This window comes from Choloepus didactylus, chromosome 2, assembly GCF_015220235.1.
Source record: "Choloepus didactylus isolate mChoDid1 chromosome 2, mChoDid1.pri, whole genome shotgun sequence".
Classification (NCBI taxonomy): domain Eukaryota; kingdom Metazoa; phylum Chordata; class Mammalia; order Pilosa; family Megalonychidae; genus Choloepus; species Choloepus didactylus.
Genome location: NC_051308.1, coordinates 84,215,074 through 84,238,736, shown reverse-complemented (window position 1 = coordinate 84,238,736; position 23,663 = coordinate 84,215,074). Strand labels below are relative to the sequence as shown.

The 23,663-nt window shown below is 37.6% G+C and overlaps 1 protein-coding gene and 1 long non-coding RNA gene across 2 annotated transcripts in view; one reads left to right on the top strand and one right to left on the bottom strand.

Annotated features, from left to right (window-relative positions):
- LOC119526289 overlaps positions 1 to 408 on the bottom strand; it is a 28,219-nt gene extending 27,811 nt beyond the window's left edge. Inside the window, exon 1 of the long non-coding RNA XR_005215158.1 lies at positions 158 to 408. This is a non-coding gene — a long non-coding RNA (uncharacterized LOC119526289). The remainder of the gene's footprint in view (positions 1 to 157) is intronic.
- A 549-nt stretch (positions 409 to 957) lies between these two features.
- The window catches only part of AXDND1 (axonemal dynein light chain domain containing 1), a 214,574-nt gene continuing 191,868 nt past the window's right edge, over positions 958 to 23,663 (top strand). Inside the window, exons 1-8 of the mRNA XM_037825258.1 lie at positions 958 to 1,179; positions 2,459 to 2,631; positions 3,039 to 3,142; positions 13,709 to 13,829; positions 14,425 to 14,510; positions 17,102 to 17,158; positions 17,806 to 17,908; positions 20,727 to 20,848. Of these exons, the coding sequence (XP_037681186.1) occupies positions 1,083 to 1,179; positions 2,459 to 2,631; positions 3,039 to 3,142; positions 13,709 to 13,829; positions 14,425 to 14,510; positions 17,102 to 17,158; positions 17,806 to 17,908; positions 20,727 to 20,848 (863 nt within the window). The 5' untranslated portion in view covers positions 958 to 1,082. The remainder of the gene's footprint in view (positions 1,180 to 2,458; positions 2,632 to 3,038; positions 3,143 to 13,708; positions 13,830 to 14,424; positions 14,511 to 17,101; positions 17,159 to 17,805; positions 17,909 to 20,726; positions 20,849 to 23,663) is intronic.

The window sequence follows — 23,663 nt, the reverse complement described above, 5'->3', positions numbered from 1 at the left end:
CAAAGGCTGTATCCGTAATAAAGCCTCCATTGACGGGAACCCTGGATTTTGGATTACCCAATTTTTCCCTGAAATTGGCTTTTGGAAAATATGCAGAGCAACAACAAAGAAAGAGTGATGCAGCAATAGAAACAACTTTTTAGCATCCCTTACTCACATCCGGAGGCGCTTTCCGTAGGGTTCGGAAAAGGTCATTCCGGGAGGCAAACCGACACCGCGAGCGCCTGCGCACTGGCGCCGGCCCGCAACCGAAAGCCTCGAGGTCAGGCACTTTCGGATTCCGTGAGAACGGCCCAATTAGACACTTTTATTTTCCATTGCCACTGAACAGATGCTGCGACTTAAAAAAAAAAGAAAAAGAAAAAGAAAGAAAAAAAAATTCAAACTGTGAGAGATCCTGGATTGTTTCTTAGCTATCTCCCTCCTCCGCCGGCACTGCCGAAGGCAGTCCCATTGATGGTTGCTAAGGTTTAGGGTCCTGGGTTTCCACGACGACACAAGAGCGTTCGGCGAAAAGGCGAGAAGGGATGCTGCTTGGCGGGAAACACAGTTTGTGGCTACGAATTACAGGTGTCCGTTTCCCAACACTTCTGATCCAGAAACGGTGCTAACTTTGCCCAATCCCCGAGTCCGTGGAGTTGGCGTAAGTGGCCTGGGGAGGAGGCCAAAACGCGAGCCGACCGCCTAGAGAGAGGGCGCCCACCAGATGGTGCCCGCGGTCTGCTGTGTTGGGCTGAGCGTAACTTGCCCGGCCCAGGCCCTGACCTCGACGCACCTTCAGGCTTCTTAGTCTTGTTAGATGGCCTGAGAGAACACGGAGGTCTCGCTAGAGAACCCACGCTGGATGAATTCTAATCCCCGATTTTAATTTAAGCACCTAATGGGTCCCTATCTCTCTCTCTTTCTCTCCCTCCCGCCTCCCTACCCCCCTCTCCTTCCTTCCTCCCACCCCCTACTTTGTTGCCTACCGGACAGTGTGGCAGCGCCCTGACAAGTCCCAATACGCCTCTGATTTATTTCTAGGTTAGCTTTCCGGAGAAATATTTCAAATTACTAAAAAGTGTTAGGAGCCGTTATTTATTATGTCTCTCCCGAAAACGTCCACCACATCGCTAAATTCTGCATCGAGGCTTGAGGGCAAAAAATTAAAAGTATCTGCAGCCAAGGAAGAGACAAGAGGTAAACTTCTTCTAGGATCCAATGGATATAAATAATCATGGCCGTAGACAGAAATCACAAGTCACCGTTTTCCTTAATCCGAGATTTTAGAATACCTTAATTAGCTAAAATTTTGTAACGTGCTTGTTTAAATAAAACCAAGAGTCATTTCTTTTACGGTATTTTGAGTCAGAGTCCTTGTTTCACTTCTTGTGAACTGTGATTTATAATTTTTTTCCAAAGGCTGCTAACTTTAACATTATTTTAAATTCGCCCTGTTTTAAATACTGGTAGTTTTATTGAAACAGCAGTTTTTTTGTACCTCGTTTCTGAACTTTAGAAAACAGAGATAAGAGAATGATAAGCAATTCAGTACAAATACCAATTTTACCAGATTTTAGTAATTTTTCTAATTGAGAGTCACTCCTTAGCGTATTTCATTTGTGTATCCAAGGATAAATGCAAATTCGTACTAAAATAGGAATCAACCAAACTTGTCTCAATATCCATTTTATGTTAAAGCTTTCTCCAGTCTCACTTTCACCTTGTTTTTAGGGGAGTTTGTGTTAACCCACTCCCCACCCCCCCCTTTTTTCCCCTTTGTTTCCTCTGATATTCTGACTTACATTCCAAGCTTCAAGAGATATTTGGCAGTGAGAATCTTAAAGGTTTTGATGTTTCAAAGCATGATACCTTCTTACAGAAATTAATATAAGCCATATTATGTGAGGGGCATAGATTAGTGGAGCATTCTTTAAAAAGAATGACAACAGCTCTATTTGACTGACTCGAGGAGGCCTCTACCTGTAGTATCCCTACAACCCACCTCTATAACTCCTCTGCCTTAGTCAAGCTGAGAACATTTTATACTGTTCTTATTCGACCAATTTTGCTCAGATTGTTCCACCTTACTGAATGTTCTCTCCATTTCCATCATCAACATGCTATTCTTACTTTGAAACCCAACTTAGATCCTTTCCACTCTGTAAATGCCCAAACTTTATGCAATCATTCTCACCTTTGAACTTATATAGGAAAAATACTATGGAGGTTCATCTTTATGTCTGAGTTTTTGAACTTGTGTCTGGTAAGTGTTAATAGACAGGGAATAAGATTTTGTTTTTCTTTACTAGACAGTTTTAAGGGTTTTAAATATTGTTTGTTAATATTCTTGTGAACCAGAAGCAATGTTTCTCTCTGTTATAAACACATGGGTGAGATTGATGGACCCTGGAAGCCCTATCTAGTGCTCCAAAAAACTACAGTAGGAACTTTTCTTTCTGTTCACTTACTTTTAAAGGACTTCCTGAGCTAAGAGAGAGAAAAACTATGGTGGATCGCTCAAAACCTCTTCCTACATCCCTCCAAAATGAGTTCATCCCCGAGGAAGTTCTTCTTTCTCTGACCTATGCATCCAATGCTGGTGCTTGTCCTGAAAACTTACTGCCTCCTAAGAAAGTTAAAACCCCAAAGGTATGTTTTTATGTATGTAAAGTACTTGGAAACATTTATCTTTTTGCTATTGGTTCAATAAGTAGCCATTGAACATATATTATGTATTCCAGATAGTCTGAAAAACATATTTTAAAAGTAATTTCCTAGATTGAAAACAAAAATCTTTTGCATAAACATATGCTTCCAAAGCAAATGTGTCAAATATTTCCTTTAACCTATTTTTATGTGGATTTACCAAAATGTTTTTCTTTCAGTATATAATTTTTCTGGTTTCAGTCTTTCTCCCCATAGTATTGAATAGGAATTCTGCTCTCTTTTCCAGAGTATCCAAATGCAATTAGTATAAATACTCAAAATTATTAAGAAGAGATTTCTTTGACTAGAGTGCCCTCTGCTGTGTATTCATGTGTTTTTGCTTTCTCCAGGGTAGTCTTCTACGCCCTGTAGACAAAGTCTGGCATCACCCTGTTCGAAGGAACAAGTTCAAATACCTGATTGACCATCCCGTCTCCCTAACAGGTGCTGGAAGGTAAAGAAGGAGGATAATGAGGTAGATGCATATGAAAAGAGTCAGGAAAGACATACTGTATTGTTTTCTCATTCTGTATGATTTCTCTGGGAGGAGCAGGATTAGAAAAATCTTAGAATCAAGATTTTAGAGCTGGCAGGATCTTTAATAAATCAGAATACAGTCTAAAGACAAAGGACTATGTTTATACATGTGATCATTATCAAGAGGATGATGATAGGTGCTGGGTACCCATACTTATGATTTGTTCAAATTTGTATTTTGAATGCCTTTGTATACTTGTCCCTATACTCTTGTACATCTTGTTGCACCCTACTAAAATAGACAAGATCAGGCATGTAGAATACCTTTAGTGCCTCTTGTATGTGTATGTGCATTTTTTTTTTTAAATATTTGAGAAAAAAAGAGCTAACTAATGCAGCATCATGATATGGACTACCTCGAGGAACAGGTGCTTAATTCCTGGTTCTCCTCAAAGTGAACTCTTACTTTTTTTTTCCCATGTGTAATTTTTTTTTATTGTGGAATGTAATATATTTACATAGAAGTGATAACTTTCCAAGTGTAATTTAACAAGTAGTTAGCAAATTTCAAAGAAAATTGTGGGTTACAATTCTACAGTTTCAGTTATTTCCTTATTGTAACTGTTACTTTTAAACTGGTTCAGAAGAAGTTAGCAAATACTATATATTGTTTTTGTATCATTCCTAAAACTTCTAAATGTCAGCAGTTTCCCTGTGAAGATTGTGATCTGCTCATTTGCTAGAGTTGATTTCTCAATTTGCTACCTGCATGCCACTTACTTAAATGTCACTTCATCTGAAAGAAATATTTACGCTTACCATACTTGGGTAGGTTGATCTTTCTGAAGCTATATTTTCTCATCTGTAAATAGTTAGTAGTTATAGATTTGCTCCATTTGGTATACCTCCCAGGGATATTGTAAAGCACAAATGAGATACTGGATACAAGAGCACTTGTAAAACTATAAAGTGCTTGCTATTTAAATATAAGGTGCTATTATTCAGCTGAAAAAAGTGGCAGGGACTTGACCTAGTGACTTTAGTGTCCTGGGGCCTTAGTGGAATAAAGTATTTTATTTCATGCCTTCAGATCATGGTTATTAATAATTAGTAGTTAGGAGATGTTTTGAAGTATTTTGAAAAAGTAATGTGCTATATCTAAATGTGGCAATAAAATGACATAAAAATTTTAATGTCAAATGACTTCTAGTTTGGAATTTTTTAATGTGGCTGTTTATATTGTGATAAGCAGAATAATGGGTTCCCAAAGATGTCCACACTATAATCTCCTGAACCTGTGACTGTTATCCTACATGGCAGAAAGGAGTTTGCAGGTGTGATCAAGGTTAAGGACCTGGAGATGGGGAAGGTTACCCTGGATTATCAGGGTGGGTTCAGTTTAATCACATATGATCTTAAAAGTGGAAGAGGGATGCAGAAGAGTAGGTCAGAGAGTTGACAGGGAAGAAGGAAGGGAGGAGAAGGAGAGATTTGATGTGTGAGAAGGACTTGAGTAGCTCTTGCTGGTTTTGAAGATGGAGAAAGAGTGCCTCAAGCCAAGGAATACAACTGGCCATTAGAAGTTGGGAACATCCTTCAGCCACAGCCATCAAGGAAATAGGGAACTCAGTCTAAGAACAGCAAGGAAGTGAATTCTGCTAGTGGTTTTGTTTGCTAAAGTTGCCAGAATGCAATATACAAGAAATGCTTTGGCTTTTACAATGGAGATTTATTAACTTACAAGTTTACAGTTCTTAGGCCGTGAAGAATGTCCCAATTAAGGCATCAATAGGATGATACTTCTCTGAAGACAGGCTACTGGTGAGCTTCAGCTTCTCTGTCAGATACAAGGCACATGGCAACATCTGTTGTTTCTTTTCTACTGGATTTCATTGCTTCCAGCTTCTGGCTTCAGTGGCTTTCTCTCAACTTCTCTGTAGGTTCTCTCTTAACTACTCCAGGGCTTTTTCTGTGAGCTTCTCTTAATTTCATTTCTTAGCTTCTGTATGTGTTTTATCCTCTTATAAAGGACTCCAGTAGTAGGGGATTAAGACCCACCTTGAATAGGTGGATCACTTCTCGATTGAAATAACCTAATCAAAATTTCCCACCCACAATAAGTCTATACTCACAGGAATGAATTAAAAGAAAATGACCTTTTCTGGGGTACATACAACTTCAAACTACTACAGCCAACTTTCCAAATAAGCAAGGAAATGGCTCCTTTCCTAGAGTATCCAAAAAGGAATACAGCCCTGTCAACACATTGATTTTAGTGTGGTGAGACCCATGTTGGACTTCTGACCTACTGAACTGTATGATAATAAATTTGTGTTGCTTAAGCCACTGCGTTTGTGGTAATTTGTTATGGCAGCAATAGAAAACTAATATACATATGCACAATTAATAGTATAATTAATAGGAGCTAACTTGTTCAGAGCACAACATAAAATAAAAACCAACCAAGCCAATATCCTCTGAGTAATATTTTTTGAGAGCGCTATTAGTCAAAAAGTTTAGTGCCAGAAATAAAACACCCTAGATATCTTAAGCAGGAAAGGATTGAATGCAGGAAATTGGGTATTCACAAAATTGTTGGAAGATCTAAAGGAGCAGATATGAGGCAGTGCCTTCAGGAATAACTCCCAGAACAAGATGGAACTGATTCTCAGAGAAACTACTTCTGAGGCTTTCATAAGAGGCATACCCTTTGAATAGACATTTGTCCAAAGAAGATATACATATGACCAATAAGCACATGAAAAGAGTCTCAACATCATCAGTCATTAAGGAAATACAAATTAAACCACAATGAGATATCACTTTACACCCACTAGGATGGCTGTAAAAAAAAGGATAGACAATAACAAGTCTTGCCTAGCATATGGAAAAATGGGAACCCTCATACATTGTTGATGGGAATGTAAATGGTGGAACAACTTTGGAAAATAGTTTTGTAGTTGCTCAAAAATTCAACATAGAGTTACCATATGACCCAGCAATTCTACTCCTAGATATATACCCAAGAGAATTGAAAACATGTCCACACAAAAACTTATACATGAATGTTAATAGAATTTATACCGTTTCTATGAACATATAGTCATAGGCTATTATTTATAATAGCTCCAAAGTAGAAACAATCCAAATGTCTATCAACTTATGAATGGGTAAACAAAATATATATCCATACAATAGAATATTATTCAACTGTAAAAAGGAATAAAGTACTGTTACATGTTCCAACATGGATGATCCTTGAAAACATTATGCTAAATGAAATAAGCCAGACACAATAGGGCACATATTATATGATTCCATTTATATGAAATGTCCAAAATAGATAAATCCATAGAGATAGAAAGTAGGTTATGTATCATCAGTCATTAAGGAAAATACAAACCCCTGCATACTTTAGGTCCTAATTTCTGCTATTGCCCCCGACTGAGGCATGTTATTTTATTTTGATTTACTGTCTTGGCAGTAGTGGGGGACAGTTTCAGAGACTTCCATTTGGCCTTCCCCACTATGATAGCTCTTATGCCACAGAGCAAAGATCTAATTTGGGGGTTATGTCAAATTCTCAGTATTTCTACAATAGTTATACATTTATGGAGTGGGGAAATGACTAGTAGGTGTGAATATGGACTCAGAAGACCCACTGAGAGCCTGACCTTGGTCAGGACCCCATTTATTTCCTGGCCCCCACAAGTTCCTATTCCAACAGGCAGCCGTGGTGGTGTTTGAGTTCTCTGGATATCAGTGACAGCTTCCACCTTGTGTCCAACAATCTTTGAAATGTTGGATATGTCCCTTTTCCTAGAGTACAGTCATCTGATTAAAGGCTGTAGGCCATTTGGAGAGAGGACTGGGAAAATCATCACTGTGTGCATTTGCTGTGATGTTGCTGGGTCCTTCCTTCTCATGACCCAGGCTCCACTTTAATCAGTGGGTTCTGTGTCTGAAAATTGGCTCAGGTCTGAAAACAGCATAAGGGATTTGACTTCATATTAGTGTGTCTGTTCTCAGCCTCTTGATCATCCATTCCTTATTTCTTCTGATGGTACAAGTTGAGTTGTTTCCTTGTTTGCCCATCTATTTTTCTGAAGGGATATTGTATTCTATTAACCATCTCCGTAAGTCTTTGCGGATCAGGCTTCTGTGGCTACTTCTCTGATTATGCCACCCATTACTATATAAGCCTTCACCTGGCTTCTGATGGCTAAGCACCACCATCTGGTTTCTGTTTTCTTGCTGGCCCTATCATCCACATTGTACCAGTGATCCTAGTTTTGTAATGGTCTCTACTGCTGTCTGCCCTGGCCTTTAGAGGAGATTCACCACTAAACCTCTTAGTGATGCTAGTGTCCCTCTTACCAGTACCTTTTAGTAACTTCTGGTAGCCTTCGTGTATGTCAGATTCTAAGTTTGTATGTCAAATTCTAAGGCCCAAATCCATGGGACTTCCCATGGAACATTATCTTCTGATGTGTTTTCTGACCTTACAAGTATAGATACTATAACATTCCCAATTCCGTGAGTCTTTTAATCCTTTCCTCTGCTATTTGCTGTGGAAATTCTGGCATTTTGATCTTACTTAGTGTAGGCCATCTCTTTCTCCATGCCTTTGGAGCCATCCTGTAGTGAGTTTGTACCATCAACTTAGGTCCTTGCCAAAGTGTTAGTTACTATATTTTGTGGAGGCTCTCAAATCCCAATAAACTCTTTTTCCAGTTTTATGTTCTGCCGTCCTTAATCAAGCACCCTCAGAATCCAGTCCCACATGTACTCCTCTGATTCCTACTGATACATGATAACTAGGTCTTACGGGGTTTTTGGGATATAGTCCTTTTTATCCTTATCAGACCCAGTACTTCCCAGCTGGGTTATGCTGTGACTTAACTCCAGTAAGGAAGGGTGGGGGAAGAGCTGAGGGGAACATGTTGTCTTGCAAAGAAGAGGCCTCAAAATGTCTTCAATCAAGGGGGAAATGCTAACGTGGAAGAGTGGGCTACTTCTGGAGGCTCAAAGGGTACAGGGGAATCTGAGAATTCAAGATTTTTGAGGGCACCAATCCAGAGGTCTTATGTCAAGGTTCCCATTCCTTCCCTCCTGGGGCCCTGACCTTGACATAGCTGACTTGCCTGAATTGGGAATTTAATCTTTGGAGCTCCACTCCTCTGAAGATTAGGTCTTGGTTCTCAGTTTCTCTGCCCTTTCTTTGTAGGAAATGTGATCCTCTTTGTATGCTATCAAGGAAGCCCTCTGGCTTTCACACTTGGATTTCAGTTGCATCATAATCTCTCTCAGCCTTTCATTACTTCTTCCTAGAGCATCGCTTGAATTTAGCAATAGCCATCTCTGGTACTCAGCCTCCAAGATGGTCCCCAGTGATCTTTGCCTCCTGGTATTCTCACCATTGTGTTAGTCCCTTCCTGCATTGAATAGGGCTGACTTGTGTGATCAATAGGATATTGGTTAAGGGAAAGTGCAGGCAAGTGACTTCAGAGAGAAAGTTATAAAAGAATTGTGGCTTCCTGTTGGGTTCTCTTGAATTGCTTGCTCTGGGGGGAATTGCCATGCCATGAGGACACTCAGGCAACCCTGAGGAGAGGCCCAGGTGGAGAGTTCTGAGGCCTCTTACCAACAACTAATTTCCTGTCTGGTTGGTAACTGGTAGCAGCTGGTATCAGCTTACCAGCCAGAAAGTGTATCTTCCAACCCCAGTCAAGCCTTTAGATGATTGTAACCCTCGACCATCATGTGACTGCAACTTCATGAGAAACCCTAAATCAGAACCGTCAGCCAAGTTGCTCCTGAATTTCACATCCACAGAAATTATGAGATACAATAAACTATTATTATTGTGTTAACTTACTAAGTTTTGGGGCACTGTTACATAGTAATAGATAACCTATACAGCAGCCAAACTTACTATCTTCTAGTTACTATTTTCCCTGTACGTTCCAAATGCATAATTATGCTGCACAGTTAGTGCATCTCTTCTACTGGCATACCAATCCAATTCACCATTGCTGAAACTTTTTGGACTGCTGTCTTGTGCCAGGAGCTATATGTCCTTCACCTACCAACAATGATGTGTCCTTATTGCTAGCTGGACAGTGAGTAATCAGCTCTAAAACTTCATCTTATCACTTGCTTACTTGGACAGTTCCTGGCATTAATTATCACAAGGCTTTTCTGGAAAACAGATTCTGAGATGGAGTTAAGTGTGCAGGCTATTTATTAGGGATTGCCCTTGGAATCAATTTCTGTGTTGGAAAAGGAAAAAGGATCGGACTGAGGGAATAGTTGAGTTTGGTATATATTTGACTGCCTCAGCCAAATGGATGGTATTCTCCGAAGCTAAAATGGTCCATCAAAATTTTCCTTTGTTGTGCCAATATGGCATTCAAAATTCTGCCTCCATCAGACAATAGGTGTGGGGAAAGCAGCTTCGTATAGCTGATGAGATCCCTGCAGGGGCTGATAGCTGAAGGAAGGGTTGCCAGATTTAGCAAATAAATGCAATATTTGGTACTTGCTTATACTAAGAAATTATACATTTTTATCTAAAATTCAAATTTAACTGGACATCCTGTATTTTATCCAGCAACACTAGCTGAAGGCTGTCTGCCAACAGCAAGCACTCCTAGCACGTGGGAAACAAGGCCTTCTTTGAGGGGGATCTGGGGAGTGCCTTTCCATGTCCATGCCAGAACTAAGAATTTAGAGCAGTTATCTTATTTCTCATGATCACTTCTAGACCATTTTCTCCTCCTCCCTTCTTTCTAAAACCCTAGGTCCTCAAAAGCACATGACATCAGATTATTCAACCCACTACCCTTTCCTGATTCAGTTATTTATTGACCTCTCATGTGTTCCCCAACATTCAGGAAGATTTTAGCATGTAGCTTACTGTCTTCCTATCAACCAGTATTTCTGTCATTGTTCTTGAAGATCTTTTTTATTTTTATTTTTATTAGAGAAGTTATAGGTTTACAGAAGGATTATGCAGAAAATATAGAGTTCCCATATACCCACCTCCATTTTTAACATTTTGCATTAGTATGGTAACTTTGTTAGGATTGAAGAGAGAATATTATTATAATTGTACTATAGACTATAGTCCATATTTTACTTTAGGGTTCACTGTTTGTGTTGTACAATACTATGAGTTAAAAAATTTTTTTTTTATTCTAGCAACATGTATACCAACTAAAATTTTCCCTTTTAACCACATTCAGATATATAATTTAGGGATTTTACTTTCATTCACAGTGTTGTGTTCCATTACCACTATACATTACCTAAACTTTTCCATCACCCAAATTAGAAACTCTGCACCAATTAAGAGTTAACTCTCCAGTCCCTACCCCCACCCCAGCCCCTGGAAACCTGTATTCTGGTTTCTGACTCTATGAATTTGCTTACCCTAATTATTTCATATCAGTGAGATCATACAATACTTGTTCTTTTGTGTCTGGCTTATTTCACTCCACATGATGTCTTCAAGGTTCATCCATGTTGTAGTGTGTTTCAGAACTTTGTTCCTTTTCACAGGTGAATAATATTCCACATATATATATATTTATTTATACACACACACACACACACACACATATCACATTTTGTTTATCTGTTCATCTGTTGATGGACACTTGGGTTGCTTCCATCTTTTGGCAATTGTGAATAATGCCACTATCAGCATTGGTGTGCAAATATGTGTTCACATCCCTGCTTTCAATTCTTTGGAGTATATACCTAAAAGTGGGATTTCTAGGTCATATAATCACTCTATACTTAACTTTCTGAGGTACTGCCAAACTGTTTTCCACAGTGGCTGCACCATTTTACATTGCCACCAACAAGTGTTCCTATTTCTCCACATCCTCTCCAACACTACTTGTTTTTGAGTAAGACCAGGTTGCTGTGCAAGCTGCTCTGCCGCTTAAACCATATGATATAGCAGAAACATGGAAGCTTGGGTCTGGACCAAAGACAGCAGCCCCACCCATGTGTGAGGAAAGGGTAGATTCCCCACTTCATTTGGAGGGTGCAGGCCATCCACCCTGGTGCTCTGGGAGGTGGGCCTTGCACCCCATTGTTTGGGGAAAGTGCTGCCAGCCCGGTGCTCAGAAATGGTGGGGCCTGTGCCCAGGTGTTCCGGAGAACCTGGCCACCTTTCCAATGCCTGGAAAGGATGGGGCCTATGTCTCAGTATTCGTGGAGAGCCTGGCCACCATCCTGATGCTTAGAAAAGGTAGAGCCTTCACCCCAGTGTTTGGGGAGAGCATGGCCACTGCAAAGTGCTTGGAATGGGTAGGATTGCCACTTCATCAGGACTGGAGGATAAAAAATCGATCCATAAATGACTCTCAGAACTTGAAATATAATGGAGTTTGCCCTGTTGGGTTTCAGAATTGTTTGGGACATGTAACCCCTGTTTTCCTTCCTGTTTCTCCTTTCTGGAATGGGAATGTCTATCCTGTGCCTGTTCCACCATTGTATGTTGGAAGGAGACAACTTATTTTCTAGTTTTAACAGGCCCACAGACAGAGGGGAATTGTGCCCCAGGAAAGACCACATCAATAAATGATTTTGAAACTTTGTACTTAGCATTGTTCACTGAAATGACTTAAGACTTTTGGAATGTTGTGATGGAATGAATGTATTTTGCATGTGCTAAGAACATATCTTTTTGGGGTCCAGAGGGAAGACTGTGGTGCCTTTGAGAAATGTACCCCAGAAAAACATGTTTTAATCTTAATCCTTTCCTGTGGGTATGAACTCATTGTAAATATGACCCTTTGATGACACTATTTCAGTTAAGATGTGGCCCAACTGAATCAGTATAGACTTCAGTCCTATTACTGCGGGCCTTATAGGGAAGGCTACAGAGGGAGCAGCCAGAAGCTGAAAGTCAAGGGAACTTGGAAGAGAAAGGAGAAGCCATGTGTACTGCCATGTGACAGGAAAGCCAAGACCAAAGACTGTGGGCAGCCAGCTCTAGAATGCCAGTCTTCTGGGAGAAAGTGTTATCTTGATGATGCCTTGATTGGACTTCTCCTAGCCTTAAAACTGAGCTAAAGAGTTCTCATAGTTTAAACCAACTCATTGCATGGTATTTGTTTTAGCAGTATGAAACTAAAAAAGAGGAGGAGAGTGTTTTTAAAAACCCTGGATAATATTCCCTGGAAGTAGTGGAAGATAAAAACTGGGAAGAAGTTGTTTAACTTGGCAGTAGAGACATTCTCAGCTTTCTGGAGAATGGTTTTAGAAGAAAGGTGTGGATGGAAACCAGATTGCAGATGAATTTCAAGAAGTTTAAGAGAGAGAGAAGGAGAGAGGTAGAGAGGGAGAGAGGGAAAGAGGGAGAGAGAAAGGGAGAGACAGGGAGAGAGAACGTGTGCACGCAGGGAGGTGTCATGATAACATGACAACACTGCACCACATTGCATGCTTAAGGGATTTTTAAGAGGGGGAAAGACTTGAGTTAGAGACCAAGGGGAAGAATCTAACAGAGAGGGAGAGACACAGAAGTTATGATTAATGGAATAAGATCCCTGAAGATGTGGACAAGATGGAATTAAGGACATAAGTGTCTCCAAGGACATCCTTGGAGAGGAGAATACATCTTAACCTAAAATTGAAGGAAAGAGTTCATGAGGAGTGAATGAGAAATTTCAGGTGGAGAAGAGGAAGAATGTAGGAGGTTGGGTGGGGATCTCACATCTAATGCCTCAGTCTTAGTAAAGTATGAGGTGAGGAGATCAATTTTGCAGAGATAAATGCTCATTTTTATTCCCTAGAAGGATGTGTGTGTGGCACTTACCCATTCTTATCCAGTAGCTAGATAGAAATTTTATTTTGTAAGTATATTTTTCTTATTTTTCATTATTTTTGGTACTAAGGTAACTGGTGTTGTATTTTAAATTGCAAATTCCAAGTTTTCATTGCTGGTATATAGGAAAGCAATTGACTTTTGAATATTAACCTTTTATTAATACATCCTTGCTATAAATGTTTGTGAGTTCCAGGAGTTTTTTGTTGTTGTTGTTGATTCTTTGGGATTTTCTACATAGACAGTTATATCATCTTTGAACAAAGTCAGTTTTAATTCTTCCTTCCCAATCTGTGTTCCTTTTCTTGTTTTATTGCTTTAGCTAGGGTTTCTAGTACAATGTTGAAAAGGAGTGGTGAGAGGGGATTGTCCTTGTCTTATTCTTAATTTTAGGAAGAAAGTATCTAGTTTCTCACCATTACGTAGGGTGCTAGGTGTAGTTTTTTTTGTAGATGTTCTTCACATTGAGGAGGTTCCCCTTTATTACTAGTTTGCTGAGAGTTTTTATCATGAGTGGTGTTGTATTTTGTCAAATACTTTTTCTTCATCTATTGATATAATTGTGTTTTCTCTTCTTTAGCTTGTTGATGTTGTTGATCACTTTAATTTTCCAATGTTGAACCAGCCTAGAATAATTCTTTGTACATTGTTAGGTTTTTTTGCTAATATTTTGCTGAGGATATTTTTCATATTTTTTAGGGATATTTCTTTTCTGTATGATGTTAAATATTTTAAAGGAGAGACTAGGGAGAATACAGTTTGTCCCCCACGTGAGGATCATTCATTACAGTCACAAGATGGTATCATTGTGCCTCATCAGGTAAATAAAGTATTTGACAAATAATTTTTCTCCCTCTATTTTTTAATAATTTCCCCCAATATAAATCCATGCCCTACTATGACAACAATCTGCATTGCTTGTCAGTCTTTATAGCACTTTCTAATTATTTCTAGAAAACGATATTTAGTGGGAAAAGAGCAAAGATATTTTAAGCCATTTTCCAAGTCACAGTTATCCACTTTAACCCAGAGAATGCATAAAGGAGATTAGTGTGTTTTTTTTCCCTCGGAAATCTACAGGTAAAAATGTGAAACTCTTCTTTTTGACACTGTGCTAAGGTGGATTTTAAATTTCTTATTGCATTTAAGAGCAAAGAGTCAATGGATTTTTGAATATGTGGGGCCTGTGTAGCTAATATTACAACCAACATTGTTCTTCAACTTTTGTATTTTCTTAAGTATTCTCTTCTAAAAGTTTTTCTCACCTGCCATGAACAACATTGCTAATATTGTTACTTCTCCAATCAAAATCTCTCAACTTAATAAATAGTATCCTTTTGGGATAAGAGTTAGCATTTATACAACTCAATTTTTTCCAGTTCTAATGTATTAATTCTTTTCTTTTCTTTTTTAAGCCAAAGAGACTAACAGATACTTTGATTCCTGAAGAATTTCATATTGTGTCCAGTACAGGAGTTTCAGGTTTGGAGTGTTATGATGAGTAAGTACTATGATATACACTGAATAACTGACCAGTTGAACTGCCTCATTCTCCCCAGACACACAGGGAAAACTCAAGACAGTGGTACACTCACGTTTCTAGGCAGTATCAACACTGAAATGAGGAAGCATTTGGGTTTTAAATTGATAAAAGTAAGATTAACAGAAATTGAAGATGCAAAAAATTAATGAAAAAGTCTTAAAAGAGTTTGGGAGTTTAGTGATTAAATTGTTCTCTTTCATGCTATTTAATTTTGAATTTTAAAAAAATGGAACTTTGTTCTGAATACCTGAATTTAGGAACGGTTTTGAGCAATGACCATGGAGACAAAGAAAAGTAATGCCCTCTAAGCTAGAATCTCATAACACATGCTCCAGCTCTAGACTGTGAATGAGTTCTCTCTGATTGTCTTTGATTCCTGTTTATGGGGTCTTGCTTTTATTTTCTGAGAAAACACTTGACTAAGGTTTTATAATAAAATATCCAGAGACTATCAATCTTTTTACCTTACCCAAATGTATTTTATAAAGCAGTTCCTTATGATAGTGGGTATCTGAACAATCCTTTGCCTAATAGAACTAAATGGAACTCATTTTTGGGTACATTTTCATTTTTATGTAATTTTATACTTACAAAAAATTACAAAAAATGGGACAAGGAACGCCCATATACCATCTATCCTGATTCCCTGATTGTCTACATTTTGCCTCATTTGCTTTATCATGTGTATGTGCATATTTATTATATATATACACACACACACATATATCTGCATATATATACACACATGTGTGCACACAGCATATGTGTATATATATACACATGCATATGTATACACACACACACACACACACACACACACACACACACCCCGTTTTTTAACTATTGAAGGCTAAGTCAGAGACATCATGGCCCTTTACCACCAAATACATCAGTATATATTTCCTAATAGCATGGGCATTCTCTTCTATAATCAGAGGACAATTATCAAAATCAGGAAATTTGATGTTGGTTCAATATTATCTAATCCATAGTATGTATTCAAAATTTATCAAATTTTACCAGTTATCCCTATAGCTGTTTCTTAAGCTATTTTTTAAATAGCTTTTTTTCCCTCACCCTATAGAGGATCCCAATCCAGGACACATAACACCTTATGTCCATTTGATAAACTTTAGTTTGAAACAATTCCTCAGCCTTTCTTTGTCTTTCTTGGCCTTGAAATTTTTGAAGAGTACAGACCAGCTACTATGTGAAACGTTCCTCAGTATAAATTTGTCTGATGTTTTCTTGTATTTAGATTCAGATTATGCATTTTTGTTAGGAATACCACAGAAGTGATATTGTCATCTCAATGACACATCAGGAGAGGCATGATGTCAGTGTGTCTTAATATTGGTGATGTTATCTTAGATTAGCTGGTTCCCACCAGGTTTTCCAGTATAAAATTATTTTTTTCTTTGTTGAATAAGTATTTTGTGGAGAGCTGCTCTGTCAATATCCCTCATTAAACTTTCAGCCACTAGTCTTAGATCCTTTGGTGATTTTTTAACTCTATCATCATTTCTTCTATATTTATTAGTCGGCATTTTACCGTATGGACTCATGGATTTCTGTTATTCAATGGGTTATAATTCTTTACTATTGTTATTTTAAGGCTTAGAATGTCTCATATTAAGCCAATGGCAACTCCTTTGAGCAGCCTTTTATATTCTTTGAACACGTCACTGTCATTCTTTGAGTGCTTCCTTATTTTCTGGCTCAGTAAGATTTCCAGTTTCATCCTGTACTTCCCAACACCAGCCCTGGAATGAGCCTTGAGTCACTTCTCCAGAGTCCTGTTTCTTTTTAGTGGAGAATGGTCTTCCACTAAACCAAGATCTGGGTTCCAGGTGTGCTCATTGCTCATTGCCAATCGTTTTTAGACCCTTTCTCACGCACATTTTTGAAACTATTTAGTCTTTACATTCTCTGGAGATTGTGCACTGATCTAAATTCTGAAACTGGACCTTATTAATAATTGTGTTCCAGTAGGGGGAAGAACCAAGTAAGTGCTTATTAATTAGGGGAAGAAAAAAGATATAAAAATAATAATGAATTTAAAGGAATACCTTGTGGCTCATGGAACCAGTTTTACTGATACTCATTTAGGTGTAAACAAGTACTTTCAGTGGGCAGATATGACTGGGAGTGAGGAAACCTGGGCTCTAGTCTCATCTCTGCTTCTTACTTGTTTTATAACTTGGTCAGTCACTTAACTTTGTTGACATTGTACTTAGAACACCCTTCCACCTTTGAAAATCTGTGATTTTTTAAAATAAATCAAGGAAAATTTCATATGAAACATACTGAGGAAAGTGATTAAAGCTCTTTTCCTAAAAATATGTTTCAAATATGATAAATGTAATCATATTTATGACTGTAGATGTGTATGTCTATTTTGGTATGTTCTTGAATGCAAAATGATGAACCTTTTTGCCTGCCTCGTAGCTTCTCAATTCTAGAGGGTATAAATTTGTCATGTTGTAATGTGTGATAAACAATCTGGAAAAATTTCTTAAAATAATATTTATATGTCTTACTTATTATAGCAAATACACCACACTGCTTACAGATAGTGAAAACAGGCTATTGCTCTTCCCATCCATGTAAGTACAGTTTATTTTCTAAGGTATTTCTCAGAAAGAATAATTATATACCTAGTATGTCTTTTTCATAAAATTATTAATCAAAAAATATAAAAATCATAGCAAAAAACTAAGACAATAATTGCCTACAATTTCATCATCTAATCAGTGTTTTTACTTGTCCAATTGCATATTCAATTTTTATATATTTGCAATAATATTTAAGTACTATAAAATACTGTTATATTCTACATTTAACCACTAGTTTTCTTCATTTTGCCACAGTCTTTTTTTTTCTTATCTCTTTCACTCCTTTTCTTCTCTCACATTTTGAGGTGAGCAGTGTTAAGAGTGTGGTTTTGTCTTTCCACATCTTTTTCTATATTCTTATAATCCTACACAATAGATATATAGATTTTTTTTTTTGCGGGGGGAGGGGTAATTATTTTCTTTTACAAAAAAGAGAATCATAGTATTTGTATTTTTCTGCCACTTGCTTTTTCCGCTGAAAATATGCTATTGGCAATCCACTAGTTCAAATGTGATGTTTTAAAATAACATTAATATTGCACAGCATATTCGGATTCTTTTCTCACATTATATTCTTTATGCCATTTGATGACCTATTATAACACTACTTACATAATTTTGCCCCCTTGCTCTTTTAGGAAACCTAATAAAAGAGTAGAAGTGGTCCAGTTGAATAATGTAATGGATGCAATGCTAGAAAGGGCTGGTGTGGAAAACCAGGAATATACAGGCCCAACCCAGGTAACTGCAAAGATCAATATAATACAGTGATTAAGAGCATGTACTCTTTTTTTTATTTTATTTTTTTATTTTTATTAAATTCAGTTTTATTGAAATACATTCACACACCATACAATCTTCCATGATATACAATCCACTGTCCACAGTATGATAACATAGTTATGCATTCATCACCACAATCTATCTCTGAACATCTTCCTTACATCAGAAAGAACCAGAACAAGAATAAAAAATAAAAGTGAAAAAAGAACACCCAAATCATCCCCCCATCCCACCCCATTTGTCCTTTAGTTTTTAGCCCCATTCCTCCACTCATCCATACACTAGCTAAAGGGGGTGTGATCCACAAGGTCTTCACAATCACACTGTCACCCCTTGTAATCTACATTATTATATAATTGTCTTCAGGAGTCCAGACTGCTGGGTTGGAGTTTGGTAGTTTCAGGTATTTACTTCTAGCTATTCCAATACATTAAAACCTAAAAGGTGTTATCTATATAGTGCATAAGAATGTCCACCAGAGTGACCTCTTGACTCCATTTGGAATCTCTCAGCCACTGAAACTATTTCGTCTCATTTTGCATCCCCCTTTTGGTCAAGAAGATACTCTCAGTCCCACGATGTCGGGTCCACATTCATCCCCGGGAGTCATACTCTGCGTTGCCAGGGAGATTTACACCCCTGGGGGTCGGTCCCACGTAGAGGGGAGGGCAGCGAGTTCACCTGTCGAGATGGCTCAGTTAGAGAGAGAGAGGGCCACATCTGAGCAACAAAGATGTACTCAGGGGGAGACTCTTAGGCACCATTACATACAACTTTAGACTCTCCTTTGTGGTAATGAGCTTCATAAGGGCAAGTCCCATGCTCGAGGGCTCAGCACATCAAACCACCAGTCCCAATGTTTGTGACAACATACGCTAGGGGATCAGCATCTCAAAGTTTAGAGATAGGCCTTACAATTCAGGGATAGAGTTAACTGCTGTAAGAGCTTACAATCTAGGGACTATTACAATTATTGTGTCCATGTTAGTCTATGTTCTAAGATTCAGTTCTGAGTTTACACATTGTAGTTAGTCCGTATTGGTGAGGCATCATTGAAGAACATGTACTCTTGAGGCAGATTGCCTGGATTCAAATTCTGGATATGTTATTTATTAGTTGTGACATTAGGCAAATCATTTAATGTATTTGTGTCACAGTTTCCTTATATATAAGTTAGAGATAATACTAGTATTTACTTCATAAGGTTGTTGTGAAGATTAAATGACACAATGAATGTAAAGTCCTTAGAACATTGCCTGGAATATAGCAAGTATGTATAATTAATTGTTGGTATTATTAGTATTCTTATTACTGTGTTTAATTGAATAAAAGGCACCACTGATTGTAAGACCCTTGTTTTTTGTACCACTGGAAAAGCACTGCCAATTAAATCATGCTTTCTCAGGACTTATAATTTTTATTTTGTACTTAGTGAAAGAGCTCTTTCAGCCTTGTAAAGATATGGAGTTTTTATTTATGAAGACTATTTCTTTTTCATTTTTACTTTGTGAATTTTAATTTTGATGTAAGTTGAAACTTACAGAAAAGTTACAAGAATAATATAAGGAACTCATATGTAATCTTTACCCAGATTCATCCATTATTTATATTGTGCCCTATTTGCTTTATCATTCTCTTTCTTACTCTCTATCTATATATTTGCATATTTTTTTTCTAAATCATTTTAGAGTAAGTTGGAGTTATGCCCCTTTACCACCAAATATTTTAGTGTGTATTTCCTAATAACAAGCACAGTCCATATATAGTTATCCATAATATAGTTATCAAAATCAGGAAATTTAACATTGTTATACTAGCATTAACTACTACAGTTCATATTCAGATTTCAAATTTCCTCCTTGTCCCTATAGTGTCTTTTATATCTACTTTTCCCATCTAATCCAGAATCCCAGGATTACACGGTGCTTTTAGTTATGTACCTTTAGACAACTTCAATCTGAAACAGTTCCTCAGTCTTTGTTTTTCTTGACCTTGATATTACAAAGAGCACAGACCAATTATTTGTTAGAATATTACTCTCTTTGGGTTTTTCTGATGCATCCTCATGATCATATTCTGGTTTTGCATTTTTTGGCAGGTATACTTCAGAAGCGATATTGTGATAGATTTTTAAAAATCATATATCACGTGTGTGTGTGTGTGTGTGTGTGTGTGTGTGTAAAGGAAAATGTAAGTGAAATAAATTAATCAAGATATTTCTAATTTATTCAAATCTAGAGTGCTTCCTATTTTAGTTTCCTAGCTGCTAAAACAAATACTATATAGTGAGTTGGCTTAAACAATGGGAATTTATTGGCTCACCGTTTTGAGTCTAGGAGAATACCAAAATGGAGGCATCAGCAAGACTATACTTTCTCCCCAAAGACTGTGGCATTTGGTGGCTAGCTGCCAATGATCCTTTGTCCTTGGCTTTTCTCTTAAATGCCAGTGTGCATAGTGGTGCCTTCTTTTTCTTCTGGGTTCATTTGACTTCCAGCTTCTAACTTCTCCTTGTGGCTTTCTGTCTGAATTTCATTCTGCTTATAAAGGATTCCAGTAATCTGGATTAAAGCCCAACCTGATTCAGTTACCTTAACTGAAGTAACATCTTTAAGACATCTTATTTATAAAGGGTCCACACCCACCAGCATGCAGGTCAAGACCAAGAACATTTCTATACTTGGGTATACAATTCATTAGTCCACCACATATCCTAAAATTATTTTTACTGATAAAACTGTAGTAAGTATTATTTATCTTACTTATCTTCTGCCAGATGCACAAACTGCTACATGTATTGAAGAAGGAACAGAACATTTATAATACAATATTTCATGAACTTATTCGACAAGTCAGTGTGGATTGTGCAGATAGAGGAGAATTACTATCCAAAATCAGGTTAGAGCTGTGTTTGGAGTATTCTACTTTCCTTTTGAATTGTACTTATGTGTTTATGTCTGCTTTTGATAAAGTCACAAAAATATACTTCTATGATCTATTGATAATAGGGAACCTAATTGCATATATACTATATTTTTTATAGTAAAAATGTAAGTAGTAGTTGAGAACTTCCTTGAGATTTCTGTTAGATTTTTTACATCATATTCTTTTATGATTGGAAATAAAGTGCTATGTGAGGTAATAGGAAAAAAATAGAGGTTCTGGAAACAGACATATTTGGTTTCAAATCCTCATCCAGGTATGTGACCCTGATAAAAGTCTGAGCCTTGATTTTCTTATCTGTAAATGAAGATAATAGCTACTGTGAAAGTTTTCATTTGTCTATTTGTTCATGCATTAATGAATGACATTTACTGAGTATCTACTTGTTGCCTAGCACTAAGATATGTTTCATAGGCTTGTGGTGAGGTTTAAATGAAAGCACTAAAGTAAGTGCTCAATAAATCTTATTATAATTATTATTGATAAATATTGTTACTATAATTCCTCTTACTGCTTTGCTTATGGCACTTTCCAAAAGCTGAAAGCAATACTAGAATCAGAATATTGGGTTCAAATTAAATATCTGTAGCTCACTTGCCACGGAACCAAAGGCAAGTTATTAGGTTTCCCTGAATAATAATTTCTGCTAAATGATATCAGTTTGCCCAGTTTGCCCACTGTCTGTTTGTTAAAGCTGAGTCCCCTCTATCTGGCAATACTGAGAAACTAGAAGCAAAATCATTAATAAGAGACTAGATTCTAAGGAATAAGGAGCTGGGACACCATCAAGAGCTGGAGAATGCCAAATTAGAATGAAGACAGGGACAGCTAAGGGCTGAGTTGTCAATCTAAGAACAAAGCCAAGAGAAATAAATGAGAAAGCAAGGCAAAAGAAGTAGGAGGCTACCAGGGCATTCACATCTTCCCTTTGAGGAGTAAGTATGGGTAGGACTCTTCCAACTGTTTTCAAGAGTTAGATTCGAGAGAGCAAAGTAGGGGTGGTGTCCTATCCCAGGAAATCTAGACAAAGAGTCAAACCCAAAACTTTAAGAAAAGTCAAGTCATAGAATAGGGAGACCAATAAAAATACTAACTCCAAAGTACCAGAGATAGATCAGAGTAGGGCCTCAGAGGCAAGGATAGATTTAGAATAGAGCAAAGATGGAGTTAAGAATACAAAGTAGGTGAGAATAAGCAGTAAAGTTTCAGAGTGGTTCTTACAATCGTTCATCATGTGTCCATGGAATGCTCAGCAGGTCCAGAATGTTCAGGTGGCCAGCATTTCATTGGGGGTTAGGAGTTCTTTTGAAGGTCAACAGCTCACCTTCCATGGGGAGGACTTCTGTTGTCCTGAGACTGGCATCCACAGAGTCCTCTCAGATTAACAAGATTGTTGTGAGAACCCAGTAAAAGTTCCTATTAAATGGTAACATCAGGCTTAGGAAAATATTTGCTGTCAGCCTCTTATAACCAGAGGGCTGGTTTAGTAAATCATCAGTCAGTCAGCTGCACCTGTGACTGATTACATCAACAAAGGGTGTATCTTCCACAATGAGAGAATTCAATCAGCTGGATTTAATCCAATCAGTTGAAGACTTTTAAGGGAGAAAGAGAGAGAACTTTCACTTCTTCATCAGCTAGCTAATGTCTCCTGAGGAGTTCATTGAACACCTTCATTGGAGTTGTCAGTTCACTGCCTTCCCTATGGAATTTGGATTCTTGCATACTGCCCTATGGAATTTGGACTTGTGCACCTGCTGTATGGAATTTGGACTCATGCATCCCCACAGTTGTGTGAGACACTTTTATAAAATCTTATATTTACAGATAGCTCTTGTTGGTTCTATTTTCAGAAATAAGGAAGACTACTTTCATGTAGCATAATGTTTTTTGCAATTTATCTGTTATTGTGTATAGTGTTTTTGTTTTTTTTTTTTAATTGCTGAGTAATATTCCATTGTATGAATGGGAAATATAATCAGTTTGTTTATCTATTCTCCTATTGATGGACTGGCTGTTTCCAGCAAACATTATTATATGTCTTTTTGTCAAAGTATGTTTTCATTTTTTGGGTAAATACCTGGGAGTGAGATTAGTAAATATCTGGGAGTGAGATTGGTTCATGGGGTAAGTGTAAGTTGTATTTTATAGGAAATTGTTAGACCTTTTCCCAAAGTGATTGTACCATTGTATATTCCCACTAACAATGTATGAAAATTCCAGTTGCTTAATATCTTTGCCAACATTTGGTATTTTAAGTCTTTAATTTTAGCATTTCTGGTATGTGTGTGTGCTGGTTCGGATGTATTGTGTCCCCCATAATGCCATGCCCTTTGATGCAATCTTGTGGGGGCAGACATATTAGTGTTGATTAGATTGGAACCTTTTGATTGAGTGTTTCCATGGAGATGTGACTCAGTCAACTGTGGGCAAGAGCTTTGACTGGATAATTTCCATGGAGATGTTACTCAACCCATTCAGGGTAGGTGTTAATTAAATCACTGGAGCCATATAAAAGAGTTGATAAACAGAAGGAACACAGAATTAAATCGCTGGAGCCATATAAAACAGTCAATAAACAGAAGGAACACAGAGTTCTGCAGCTTAGAGAGACATTCTGAAGACGGCCATTGAAAGCTGATGCTGATGTTTTGGAGAACGCCATTTTGAAATGCAACCTGGGAGCAAGCAGATGCCAGCCATATGCTTTCCCAGCTAACAGGTTTTCTGGATGTCAATAGCCTTTCTTCAGTGAAGGTACTCTATTGTT